Source organism: Gymnoscopelus microlampas, assembly GCF_963454915.1.
Source record: "Gymnoscopelus microlampas genome assembly, chromosome: 18".
NCBI classification, from domain to species: domain Eukaryota; kingdom Metazoa; phylum Chordata; class Actinopteri; order Myctophiformes; family Myctophidae; genus Gymnoscopelus; species Gymnoscopelus microlampas.
Genome location: NC_139955.1, coordinates 25,763,702 through 25,777,415, shown reverse-complemented (window position 1 = coordinate 25,777,415; position 13,714 = coordinate 25,763,702). Strand labels below are relative to the sequence as shown.

Genomic DNA, 13,714 nt, shown 5'->3' with positions numbered 1-13,714 from the left:
TGCCAGATTGTGCGAGAGAAATAAGCAGCCGGGTATGAAAACAAGCCCAATACTTTTATTAACATTGTGCAAAGACAAGCACAGGGAGATATAAATACAGGGGGATACCAATGTTGTGGTGTATCTTGAAGACCAGGCCCATTGTAAGTTGCTGTACTCTGTCCTCAACCCTATTTGAAAATATCAGATCTACAAGCTCAAAACGCATCGCAGAGCTTGTGGATCTGCTGTTTTCAAACAAATCTTGAAAAAAAACACAACATTATTTTAAGATGGAGGGGTCTGTCTGTGAACAAATACAAACATGAAAAAGTTGACATGAAATAGTTTGAGAACCACTGGTTTAAACAACATTTAGGAAGCAAATAATAAATTACACTTTAGAAACAAGCCCCAAAACACCGCAACCCACAACTAGCCAATATTATTGCAACTTTACAATGAGCAACTTTACCAAAGAAGAAGGCCAAATTCGCTTATTATAAGCGGACATGGCAACAATGGTTTTCTGCGGCCTGCAGTAAAGCACAGCCCACTTGACTTCCTCGCTAGCATGTGATCACGTGACAAATAAGTAGTATCATCATGGCCACAGCGCCTCCATTCATTCTGGAAAGACATAGCTTATAACCTGTTTATAAACACGTATATAACTACTAGATCATCATAGTAGCTCAGGCACACAAAACACCAGCCGAATATAAAATAATAGAAGTCATACATGACAATATGTTTTCGCCTCAAAGTAGTCATATATAAATTCACAGTAACTTTGCAACCGAGAGAATTTGTACGTCGTCGTACGAAGGCGCAGTACGCCGAAAATAGGCGATCTACAAATCGAGCGCGCCACACACAACAACGATAGTGCAACACGTTGTGAGATTGTATATCGGCTATTTTCGGCGCGTGTCCGCGACGCCACCGAACGTACGACGAAGTACTCGCCATCATCATGAAACCTCCGACCCAATGGTCCTGATTAGAAGTGTTTTTTTGGGGTGCGGTTTGCTCTTGAGTGTAGAGTAATTACGGTAGCGCGCAGGCGCAGTGGAGCAGCATCACTAGTGTTGCCATGTCTGCTTATTATAAGCGACTTTGTGCTGGTTTTATTGTAAATATTGGTAGTTGCTGGCTGCAGGTTTTGGGGCTTGTTTCTAGGGTTGTTTAAACCAGTGTTTCGAAAAAAGTTAAGGACCCCCAAATTAATATTAATTTGTCTGCGGATCTCCCGTCTCAAACTATGTTATGCCAGGGAGTGGGATAGATTTGTGTTTTTTTTTAATGTCTAAAAAATATATTCCAAATTGTTCCATTGTTCTTCAAGATTGTTTTTGTTATTGAAAATAGCAGATCTACAAGCTCATAACGTGTCGCGATAGCCAATGTATATGTTTAAAGGGTGAAGGGCTTCTTTTGGGCTTGTTTTAATCGACCCGGCTGCTTTTTTCTTTCGCTAAACCTGGCAACACTGAGCATCATCGCGCTGTTTAGAGGCAGAAGGAGGAGGAAAACAGAACAGCAGCCGTTCGGACACAAGTTGGATGTTTTCTCTGATCTTTCACCCACTTCGCCTACTTTTGCTTTATCATCATCAGCAACGACCCGGACATATCGATGATCTTTGGGATACGTCGCCATCGCGCCGTTTGACTTCCAGAGCTCCTCTTGGTGTCAGCATAACAAACGGGTACGTACTGTAGTCTGTAGCTTAAATTAGCCGTTCTGCTAGCAGCACCACTACTTTCCAACATAAGTAACGTTGCGGACCGGAGGGGAGGTTTGGTTCTCCTTCACTCCTTCAGTCTGGATGTTAGGAGTCAGCAACTTAACTAGCAGGCTAACGTGACGTAGCACGCCACTGGGTTATTACACTTTACATAACGGTACAGTAACAGGACGCCAGCCAGCTCCTGTATTGTCATTAACTTGATAATTGCGAGGAAACTGGCGCAAATTGGTTTATTGAGCACTCATATACTTAACTAGCCTGGTTGTCATTTGAAGGATCTTAAATGCGTCAACTGAGATGTTTTTTTTTCTACTGACAGTTATATTAAAACTAAAAGCTATGTCCCGGACCGCTGGCGTAAAGGTCCGGGCATCAAAGTAGCCTGACAGCGCGCCGTGGGTTCGAGTCCCGATCCCAACGGCCTTTGCTGCATGTCACTCCCCATCTCTCTCCCCATTTCCTGTCAACCTACTGTCCTATCTCCTATCATTAAAAGGCATTAACCCCCCCCCCCCCCCCCCCCCCAAAAAAAAAAGAACAACACACACATACTGTGACTGTGTGACATGACAATTTTGTATTACAGTTGAACTGTTCCAGTCCGTGGCCCATCATCATGGAGGAATCTGTCACCTCGTTTGAGACCCATCTGACAGCTGTCATGGACAGCCTCATCCGAGCCTCGGTCTGTGAGATTACCAAACTCTTCCAGGAGACGGTCAACGACTACCTCGTGGAGCTGTCACTCAACAGGAAGGAGAACGAGACCCTGAAGCTCCGGCTGAGGTTGACCGAGAACAAGCTGAGGAGCGAACGCAAGTATGGCATGGGGTGGGCTGCGACCCGCCGGAACGCCGGGCTCGTTGCCAACGAGGACGGACGAGTCGGAGGGCGGAAAAAGCAAAAAGTTGAAGGGCCTCGTAAGTATATGTCACCTTGTGTGTGCTGTATGCATGCGGATGACTGCCTCTAGAGCTAACACAATGGTATATTTCACCTTTTGGCTTGCTTGACTGATGAGTGGAACTGCCTGTACATGCAAATTCTGCCCTACAAGAACCATCTTTATTTAGTACAAACGGAAATGTGTGTGCATTATATGTTCACTATTTGCTGTTTTTGAAACGTGTGATAGGGGGTTATAACAATGTATTGCAGACAGTGATTACGTGAAGACAGACACACTTGTTTTGTTGGAAACCATCTGGCAAGAGCTGATCTCTCTCTCTCTCTCCCTCCCTCCCTCCTCTCTCTCTTCCTCCCCCGCCTCCTCTTCATGCTCGCTCCCTCTGTCCTTCACCTCCCCCTCTCCTCTCTCTCCACTGCATTCTGTCCCTCCCACTCCTGTGCTTTTTGCACGCTCTCTCTCCCTCCCTCCTCTGCACTCCTCTCCCCACCCCCACCTCCTCCACTTCTCTCTCCTGCTCTGTTCCTGTCTAACTCCACCTCCTCCCCTTCCCGCTCCTCTCTCCTTCACGCTCTCTCCATATCCTTCCTTTCTCCCTGCCCCCACCTCCTCCACCGCTGCTCTCCTGCTCTCTTCTCTCCTTCATCACGCTGTACCCCGTCCCCCCCTCCACTCCTCTCCGCCCCCCCATCACCCACCCACCCACCCACCCTCCCTCCATAATTACACACTCCCTCTCCACCTCCACTTATACTCTCGCTCACCCTCTCTCTCCATCTCCCTCTCTCTCACTGTCGTCTCTTTCCCTCACTTGATTCTCCTTCAACACGTCCTCCTCTTCTCTCCTCTTTCATCCTGGCTCCACTTCTCTCTCCCGCTCTCTATCTCTTCTCTCTCCTCTGTCACGTGTTCTCCTCTCCTTCCCTCTCTCCTGCTCTCTGGACTGTCCTTCTCCACCCCTTCTCTCCTCACTCGTTCATCATGTTCCCCCTCCCTCCCTTTTTTCTCTCTCCCTTCCCCCAACACCTCTCCTCCCACTTCTTGCCTTCTCTCCTCCACCCCCTCCTCTACTACCTCTCCGCCCTCTTCTCTCCTTCATCTCTCTCTCTCCTGCACCTCCCATCCACATCTCCTCACACTTCTCTCGTTCTCTCCCATTCCACCCTCTGTGCCTTTCCCTCCCCCTCATATCTCATTCTTTCTCTCTCCTTCCTGCCATCTTGCTCTCCCTCCCTTGTACTTCTCCTCCCTTCTCCTCTTTTCTATTCCCTTCACTCCTCTCCTTCTCCACAGGAGGCAAGCAGAAGCAGAGCCCGGCGGCAGCCTATGGCAAGGGCTGGCCTGGAGGTGTGTGGGAGGAAGGAGATGGTGAGGGAGGTGTGGGAGGAGCTGTGGGTCTGGTTGCCGGAGCAGGAGGAGGTGGAGGAGGGAAGGAGGCCAGGGAGATGTACCTCATCCAGTTCCCCGGGGATGAAGAGGAAGAGGGAGGGATGGAGGATGAGGACGAGGAAGGGGAGGGCAGCCTTGGCGGAGAGGGGGAGGAAACGGCTGACATCAAAGAGGAGGTGAGGGAGACAGGCTCTCTCTTTCTGAGGAGGAGGAGGAGTAGCAGAAGCAGGAGAATGTGGCACAGCATCTCTGCCCGCTTGGCAGCTCCATTTGGATAAAGGCTGTATGGAGTGAAAGCAAGACTAATACAAGGAATGAGAGTTTCACTGGTGTTTTTCAGTCACTGAATCACTGCAGCGATGTGGTGGGCAAAGGGAAACGTATTGATTTGATATTTAGCTGCCAGAGGCACCCATTGAATAGGGCACTCCATACCTCAAGCACGGGAAGCTTTTAGGCAGGAATACAACTGGTAGAGGTGAAAAGCTCTTTGCTGTTTCATCCATGTGACCCAATTGTAGGGCACGTTTACATGCCTTCACCTGTCTTTTGAATATTCAAAGCATGCAGAAAACATCATTGGGAGCCATTGCAGAGTTGTGCTTTGACGGTGAAAAAAAGGCTGTAAAGAACTGTTTTAAACATAACAGTGGTAACAGTGGTTTGATTTGGTTCAATGTGAGGAGCTTACTAGCTTCACCCTCAGGTGTGTCGTTTATAAATTATCTTAAGTGTCTGTGAGTGTGACATTACTTCCACTCATTGGGTCCCATTCCTGAAAGGTGCATACGATCAGAGTTGATTGTAAAGCTTACTTTTCCACGTACATTGTGGCATTCATATTTTTTTATTATCTGAATTTGGTCTTTGGCATGGTATAAAATGTACGTCTGTTTCGAAACATGTAGGAAGACAATACGCTGACATGGCTTATTAGAAATTAATTATTCTTTGTGTAAAGGCAATTAGTGCCAAACCTCCATTAACAAAATATTGCAAATACATACTTGTATGCCGAAAGCCACACTCAGACATGAATACGTTACATGGTTGGGAGATTAATTAACGTAACTTAAGTTGCAGGCATAGGCAGTGGGAGAGGCGTTCTCACACTGTGCTCACACGCCAGTGTGAGTACAGTTTGCGGTATGCACTATTCACATTAGGCTTATGGTTATAACCAGCACCATGTGTGCACTCACTCTGGCATAGAACATTTCTAATTTTATCATTTAGCAGATACTTTTATCAACTGACTTACAAAGTGAAAGTTCTGAGTAAATGGCATGAACACTAGTCACCAAACTACAGAGTAAATGGTCAAGTAAATAGAGACTAAAGAAAAAAATTAAGTGCTACAAAGTAACTCGGATACCATGTAAACATAAAACCTGGCATCTGTCTAAAAAACATGCTATCTAAATAGCATTCTCAGCATTTGTGGACAATCAAGCAGTATACTGCATTTCTATCTACAATATCACTGTCGGGCAGAAACCTGTATGTATTTTCAGGAAAGGTAAAAAAGAACCCGTGGGCCAATGGTAATGTAGTTATTATTTAGTCACAAGCTCTTGTTAATACTTGTTTTTTCAATAGCAGAAGAAATTAGCTAGTTTTGTGTGAAAAAAGTTGAAATGCTGAAATGTGGAGATACCAGGTTTCTGCCCAACAGTGATGATAAAGCACATGACCAAGTAGCCAACATACAACTGCATAGTATACCTAGCATCTATCAAAGCAACCATAAGGGATACAACAAAAGACTAGTGGGTTGAGGTTAATTTTAAGACTGCAGTGGAAAAGTGGGGAGGCTGCAGTCCTAACTGGGGGGAGGAGTCTAGGAGTCTAGGACATTTGTCATGTTGGAGGGGACAGATGTCCCATGTGAGTGGGAAGGGGTGTAGGTAGGGGTATCCTGAAGAAAAGGGGGTGCCATCCGCTTGACCAGTGTTTTGGATTAGTTGCGGGCAGCAACTGGAAGCCAGTGAAGGGAACTCAGAAGGAGGTAGACGTGAAACTTTTGAGAGGTTGGAGACCAGAGGTGCTCAGTTTTAGTGGTTTCAAGTGAACATGCAGGTAGACAAAGGAGGGAGTTGCAATAGTCAAGCCTGGAGATGGCTCACTTTAGAGCTCAAAAAGCTTATGTACTTGGACAGTGCAGAGCTACTTTGAAATGCAAATAAAATAATGTATATAGTATACACATTCCTATTTAGGCTTAGACATGACATCAGTTATATTTAGACAGTGCAGTCTCATTATTGCACTTTTTTGCACTGATGCTTTTGTCCAAATCCGACATCTCCAGTGTCCTGCCCTGCCCTGTAGATGATAATTAAGTGTACCTACTTTGCATGATACTTTTAAGTCAAACCATAAATGTTTTACTTCAATGGTGTGCTTTTCTGCTATCACAGTGTTGAGCGTTTTAGTAATTTCTTGCCATGCTTTTTTCCTTCCTGTTCCTATCACTCCACTATTTGCACTTCATAGGCAGTTGTGTTCTTTCAGTCACGCATGACAATAAATCAGTTTAAAATATTTTTTTATTGGGCTCTGTCATGGCTTATTTGTCCATGACCCTTAAGTCTGCATGCATTTTACGGTGTTGACAAAAGTTATGTGAATGAGACCCATTGCTGCTACAGTGTTTGACCACAGTGTTATTCTGTAACTCTGATTCTGTATGCAGTTTCCTCAACTAGAGGGCTACCAGCCTGCTTCTCTCCGGCTAATCAAGGAGGCTTTGAAGATGGACCCCCCAACGCATAACATTCACAGCAGCTCCAGAGCCCACAGTGAAGGTAATGAGAAGAGAACTCAGTCACCTCTGTAGGGGATCTGTGTAGGAGTATTTTGTGAAATGTTCAAGGAGTCCTTGGTCAACAACAAGTGGAATGATCACTCATGCTACTGTATTTATTTCTCTTCCCATGCCACTCTCTATCACTGTTTCTCTCAGGAGACCTGTCAGATCTCCCTCCGGCTCTACATCCAGATGAAAGAGACGAAGAGGAGTGGGAGATGGACTCAACCGAGCCCTCAGAGGGTGGCATGAGCGTGGAGGAGCTGAGAGGGCTGGAGACAGCGCTGAGGGCAGAGAGGGGACGTGAACAAGCTGCAATGAGAGTCTCCAACCCGGTTACCCCAGACCCCAACATAATGCCAGGCAGTGAGAGCAGCCTAGCGCCCAAGTACATTGGCCTAGACGGGCTAGAGCAGGATGGGGAGCTGGACCCACAGCCCCCTACCCTGGAGCGAGAAGACTTGCTAGAGCAAGACAGAATGAAGGATGGGTCGAGGCTAGGAGGGGAGCTGAGATCAGGCTGGTCTAAGATGAAGTCTGAAGATGGTGTTTTGGATCAGGGATGTTCAGAGGAGCTACCACATCTTTCAGCCCCAGGGAGTGTGGGCGACAGCGGAGGGGAGGAGGAGGGATGTGGAGACCTGCTGCACTTTTGCCCCCAGTGTGGAGGAGGCTTTGTCTCAGAGGCTGAGCTGGATGAACATCCTTGTCCCCTAGGGGGCGCCCATTTACAGGGCAGTGGGGCAGAAGACACTCCTTTCCCCTGTGCCTCCTGCGGAAACTCCTTCAGCCATGCCTGGGCCCTCAAGAACCACGAGTGCGCCTGTGCCGCCGAACGGCCGCACTGCTGTGAGCTCTGTGGGAAGCGCTTCACACATTCACGCTCGCTGGAACGGCATCAACTGGTGCACACAGGTGAGAGGCCTCACCGGTGCCCACAGTGTGGCCGCAGCTTCAGTCGTCTAGGCAACTTGGAACGGCACCAGCGGATCCACACGGGCGAGCGTCCATATGGGTGCGAGGCATGCGGGAAGCGGTTCAGCCGTGTGGAATACCTAAAGAGACATCAGCTCATCCACAGCGGTGAGAAGGCAGCCAACCAGTGCTCCCAGTGTGGGAAGAGCTTTAACGAACCAGAGCAACTGAAAAACCACCAGTGCTTTTATAACATTTCATGAGAGGCACACATTGATGGCACTCCAGTCACAATTAAGAATGATTTCACCTTGGTGGAATTTGGACAAATATTGCCTCATTTGCACCCTTTTTGCAAAGAAGATTTAAAAGAATGTTTAAACGGTTATTTGTATGTAAGGGATATGGACTTGCCCTTTATACTGCCCTCAATGGGATGAGGGGAAAATCTGTTTATATATATACATATATATATATATATATATATATATATATATATATATATATATATATATATATATATATACATATATATATATATATATATATATATATATATATATATATATATATATACATACATTAAATGTCCAAAGGTGACTGGAAGTCATTTGTACATGGCATTTCCTAAATAGATGATGCCAGATGTTCAGCCATTTTGATTGCAGGTGTTGTCCTTGTATATAGAAAGTTCTTGTATGTATATTTATGTTTCTCAGAAATATCTTTGTATGAATAATTTTCATGTCTAATTCATGATGGCCTTGGTTTTTCTGATAGTATCACCATGGATTTTGTACGATTGTATTTGCTCATGACAATGAGAAATAAACAGAAATGAGCTATTGATTCCTTTAATATCTTTTTAATAGGCTTTTCAATTCAGGAGTCGCACTTACTGATTAGGTCACCAACTGACTTTGTTTACATAGAAAGAAACAAAAAACATTTTCTTGACCATGAGGCAGAACATTTAAATCAATTTGTTGTATGGAAGAGGTGAGCAAAAAGGGCTTTTGGGCTTAGCACGTTTATTCTCTGACTTATTTCTATAAGGCTCTCTAGGTAGACTGTTGACCATATTCGCATGGCTCTTATGTGAAACTAGAGGTCCGGGCGGCCTACGGCCGCCCGAAACCCCTAGCCGCGCACGGGGCCCAGCGTGGGCGCGTGTATATATGGGATGAACATTTTGGAAAAAAAAAAAAAAAAAAAAAAAAGTTGTAATGTAAAAGTAAAAAAATTGAGAAAAAAATGGGGAAGAAAAAATATTTTTTATTTTTCAGGGGGTCCGCGGACCCCCTGGTGGTCCGCGGCAAAGTCGTCGGATGAAAATCTCCAAACGGTAAAAAAAAAAAAAAAAAAAAAAAAATCATGCAGGTTCTTGCTTGTTTCTGGCGTGGCATCCCAACCTGGCATCCCAATGCCGGCGATGTGTACTTCCGGGTTGCATAATGATGACATCACTGTCGAATCCTTTGCTGTCATGAACCTAGCCTGGTGTGTTGACCAGTAATGATGACATCACTGGCTAATCCTTTAGTGTCATGAACCTAGCCTGGTGTGTGGAGCAGAGCAGAGCAACGTGCTCTTGTTGTTTTGGGGATTTTCAATGGCGGGCCGTCGTGTTGTGTTGGCCTCGGTGGTACGCACGGTAAGCGGTAGGAAGCTGCTTCCACTTCCGTTGTGTCCGACATTTGGTGAGTAGAATTAATTATGTTGCGAGGTGGGAACGGTGTAGTGAGGCATGCCAGGTGCCCTACGCGAAACGTAAATTCAGGCCGCCCGCCGTGGCGACAGTGTTGGCGACATGTGGTCTGACGGTGTTGTGTTTAGTCGATAACAGAGCTGTGGGGTGTGGACACCGAGGGCACGGAAGTTGCTCGCCATTTATATAGTTAGATGACAGAAGAAACTAGAAAAAGTGCTCCTTGGAGCACAAGTCTCCGCCAGGTCAGCTAGGTTATTATGGCCTCCTGGTGGCGCTATAATAGGCCAATGTGAAAAGGGCATTTCTTCTTAGGCCTTGCACGGCAATCGGACACTGCATTCATGAGTTGAGGCATTTTGTTCCAAAAATGTGGTTTGCTAAATTAGACCAGCTGGTGGCGCTATAACAGGCCAATGTGAAAAGGGTGGCATTTCTTCCTCGGCCTAGTGGGAATGTGCGTGAAAAATTTCACAGAAATCGCACACTGCGTTCATGATTTGAGGAATTTTGTTAAAAACGGACCAATCCTGCAAACTTTAGAAGCCAATGTTAGCCAAGTAGGATAGAATATGAAGTATCGGACACATCCATCTTGATCACATGACTATAGAGAGACTGTGTACCGATTTGCGTGATTTTTGAACAGAATCTGAAGGAGTAAGAGCAAAAAATGTGTTTTTCAAATCTCAGCCTCCTGGTGGCGCTCTAAAAGGCATATGTGAAAAATGCACGGCAAAGGCTTTTCCTTGGCCTCTAATATAAGGAGTGTGCATGCAAAGTTGCACGCAGATCGGTGCAGTTATAGCTAAAAACGTGAATCGGCCTGTTATAGCGCCACCATGAGGCTGATTTGAAAGTTTTCAAGTGACAATTCTTCCTGGGCCAAGTGGGAATGTACGTGGAAAATTGCACGGAAAGTGCATGTTGCGTTCATGATTTGAGGCATTTTGTTCAAAATAAACCAATCCTACTAACTTTGGAAGCCAATCTTAGCCAATCAGGATGGAATATGGAAAATCGGACAGATCCATGTTGATCACATGGCTATAGAGATACTGTGTACCGATTTGTGTGTTATTTGGAGAAAATCTGTAGGAGTAACATTAAAAAATGTGTTTTGCAAAAGTCGGCCTCATGGTGGCGCTATGACTGGCTGATCTGAAAAATTTGGGGCAGAGGTTCTGCTGTGGCATCCAGGGAGCGTGTGTGTGCAGTTTCACAGCGATCGGGCCGACGGTGGCAGAGATTAGCTGGTCACAGACAGAAGGACGGACGGACGGACACACGGACGGACGGACGGACGGAGGGTAAAACATACTCTCTCGCCATGCCTATCGGCCTGGCGGAGACAATAAATGGCCAGTGTGGGAATATGGTCAATAGAGTGGACCGCAGGGTGCGTTTTAATTGCAGAATAAAAACATTAATACTGAGAAAGAAATGTGTGATGGTCAACTCATTAAGGTTGGTTTCTAACATCTGGCGATTCTTAGCCACCATGTTGCTGACACTGCCCATGAAAGAGACTGGCGGCCACTGCCTGCCTTTCCTGCAGGATCTCCTCCAGGGTCTCCAAGGCCATCCGCCTCACATCATACCCACACACAGAGGGCTTCGCTTTTGGATCCACGGGCACAATCTCCTCTCCGCTGTCACAGTCATTTCTCCCCACTGCGGCATATGAGGGGAAATATAGACGCAAAGATTCAGGAAGGCTGGCATTGTAAGTTGGGCAGCAGTAGGCAGACCATAAGTATTCAGGCACTGCCACACGGTTTTTGATCCAACGTTCCCCAGAGAGGTATGGCAGTGTCCCGGTGATCACGTATGCACGCCCTGTACAGAAGGCCTCCAGCCTGGTGCTCACCTCAGACTCCAGCACGGCCCAGGGGCCCGAGTTGGAGCCAGAGCGCTGAGGGACGATGTTGGTCAGGGTGAAGGTGGCCTGGCGGTCATCTTTGTTCTGGTGGTGCAAGCTGGGGTTGAGGTGGCCCTTGGTGTAGGTGGAATTGGTGTAGTCCTGAAGCACTGCCTGGCTCTCAATCACATTCTGGCTGACGGGGCCATGGCGAGGGAAGCGCTGCATCTCTGGGCTAGCATGGGAATACGCCAGCTTAAAACGGTAAGACAGAGGGGGACGGTAAGGCTGACATTGCAGTGTTTATTTTGTGGTGAGATAACTGGGTTATACTGGGTGCTTGAGTAATTAATACAGTTGTGTATTTTGGAAAGGGAAACTGAAAGCACAGGTTATGTAGTAGGCCTACTAGTTTCCTTTCTTTCTTATCTCATTTAATCAAAGATGAGTGTGACATTCTCCATGTTTTATAGTATTTATTGAAAGGCCTGAATGCCTGCCCACAAAATGGGCAATCTACATATTTAATTAATCCATTTGACTATGCAAACACTTATATTTGAAAGAAACTTTGTCTTGGTCTCATGCATTTTTTCCAATCTTTCCCCTCACATTTTCTTATTCTTGAAGCCCAAATACCAACATGTTTCATAGAGCTGTCTATCTAACATGTTATATACCGGTATATAGATATTTCCAATGCCTTTACATAAACAAAACCTGTTGCACAACATTAAAGTGAGAAGTTCATTAGGTTGTGACAGTTCTGTGAGCGTAATACTTCCACAAATAGTGAGTTTGGTGAGAGACAAGCGTTTGTGCACCATAAACTCTGCTACAGCTACTGTTTGATGCTGGTATTGTAGCACACTAGCATGTGTATCTTGAGGAAGATGCTGTTATCCTCCAAGGAGCTGTTGATCCACTTTTTCCCCTGCCAGACCACTATTTCTTTTAGAATGATTACAGTATACAAAGATACTACAAAGTGCTAATTTAGAATTTAGAGTTAACACACTCACACGGAATTGACTGTGTAGTGCATATTCTACTCAATAAAATATACTGTAGCGCAAGCATTAAGAAGCCCCCCCGCCCACACACAATAAATACATAACCATCACTGTCACGTTTCTCTCCTTACCTGTGGTTCAAACTTCCACTTGTTGGTAGGTCGTTTTCCTGCTGGGGGGGTGAGTAGGTAAGCAGAGTACAATGACGTGCGATGCAGCCGGTCATACAGGCTGGCAAAGCGATACTGGTTCTTGTACCGCTGGCATATGGGCTGATAACAGCTTGTATTGAGGCCCTTTGGTGGAGTACTCTTGTAGAAGAATTGGGGGCAGGCAGAGAATTCTCCAACCTCTCCCAGGACCAAGCCACCAAGGCAGGTAAGTAGAAGCAAAATACCTCCTTTGGGGAACCGCAGCATCTCCCTTGGGACCATTTTAGCACAATAGAGAAACTGACAGATAGTACTGTATCTAGGTGATCTCAGAAAGAAAGACACAAAGAGATGCCTTTCAGCAGAACTGTATCACTGGCCACTGTCTAGTCAGAGTTCAAACAAATCTACCTTAGGTCTTCCTCAAGAACTTCCCTTCCAAGCTGGTTATATGAGCCGCTATCAGTTGTCTAGTGTGCCTTTAGATCATAAACATCCCACACTCTTTTATCCCAGCAGCTCTGTGGGAGGCGGTTCCAACTAACGGCACCATCACTCACCACCCCTTCTTCTGCTGCGTACAAATAAATTACTAAATTACAACATTTCCCAGCCTGGCTGTTTTCTGGGAAACGGTTATTGTTATTTTGCTAGTCAGCTATTTTGAGGGAGACTCCTTTTGATCTCTTTTCATTTTCATTTTTGGTATGTGTATTCTCATACTTTCAAAATGTTTATACATACATTTTCACAGCGGGCTATCACTGATGTACATTCTAAACAAACTTGGGGCCAGGAATACACTTAAGTCTTGATCTGAACAATAATTGAACAAAATCCAATATCATATATTTTTGGGTGGAATTATTTAAGCCTTTATTTGATAGAGACAGGAAACAAACAGAGCAGGGGAGAGACATGCAACAAATGGTCCAGCCGGCTGGGAATCAAACCAAGGACTCGCTGTGATGTAGTCCACATCTCGCCCTAACCACTCAGCCATCAGGTCGCCCCATATCACATTAGTAAAAAGAAAGAATATCAATATTGTGATGGTAATGTGGGGTTGACTATTGGTGCTTTTATTTACACAATACGTTTTTTACGCCATGGCACCGTAGGGGCCAAGCCATCTGTTTCGAGCTCCAGCTTCTAGCTTCCTATAGAAATGTCCTTGAGCAAGGTAATTGTGATTAGGGGTGAAATTATAAATCAAATAATGTATGTT

General features: G+C 45.6%; 2 protein-coding genes across 2 annotated transcripts; one reads left to right on the top strand and one right to left on the bottom strand.

The window, feature by feature from the left end:
- Positions 1–1,507: 1,507 nt before the first annotated feature.
- On the top strand, positions 1,508–8,198 carry LOC311065454 (uncharacterized protein). Its single transcript, XM_084085809.1, has 5 exons — positions 1,508–1,690; positions 2,319–2,652; positions 3,933–4,204; positions 6,724–6,835; positions 6,994–8,198. The coding sequence occupies exons 2-5, from the start codon at positions 2,349–2,351 to the stop codon at positions 8,013–8,015; spliced, it is 1,710 nt and encodes a 569-aa protein (XP_083941935.1). The 5' UTR covers positions 1,508–1,690; positions 2,319–2,348; the 3' UTR covers positions 8,016–8,198.
- A 2,625-nt stretch (positions 8,199–10,823) lies between these two features.
- Positions 10,824–12,761, bottom strand: LOC311033513 (endonuclease domain-containing 1 protein-like). Its single transcript, XM_084041036.1, has 2 exons — positions 12,466–12,761; positions 10,824–11,576 (listed from the first exon to the last, which is right to left on the bottom strand). The coding sequence occupies exons 1-2, from the start codon at positions 12,751–12,753 to the stop codon at positions 10,953–10,955; spliced, it is 912 nt and encodes a 303-aa protein (XP_083897162.1). The 5' UTR covers positions 12,754–12,761; the 3' UTR covers positions 10,824–10,952.
- Between the last annotated feature and the right edge of the window lie 953 nt (positions 12,762–13,714).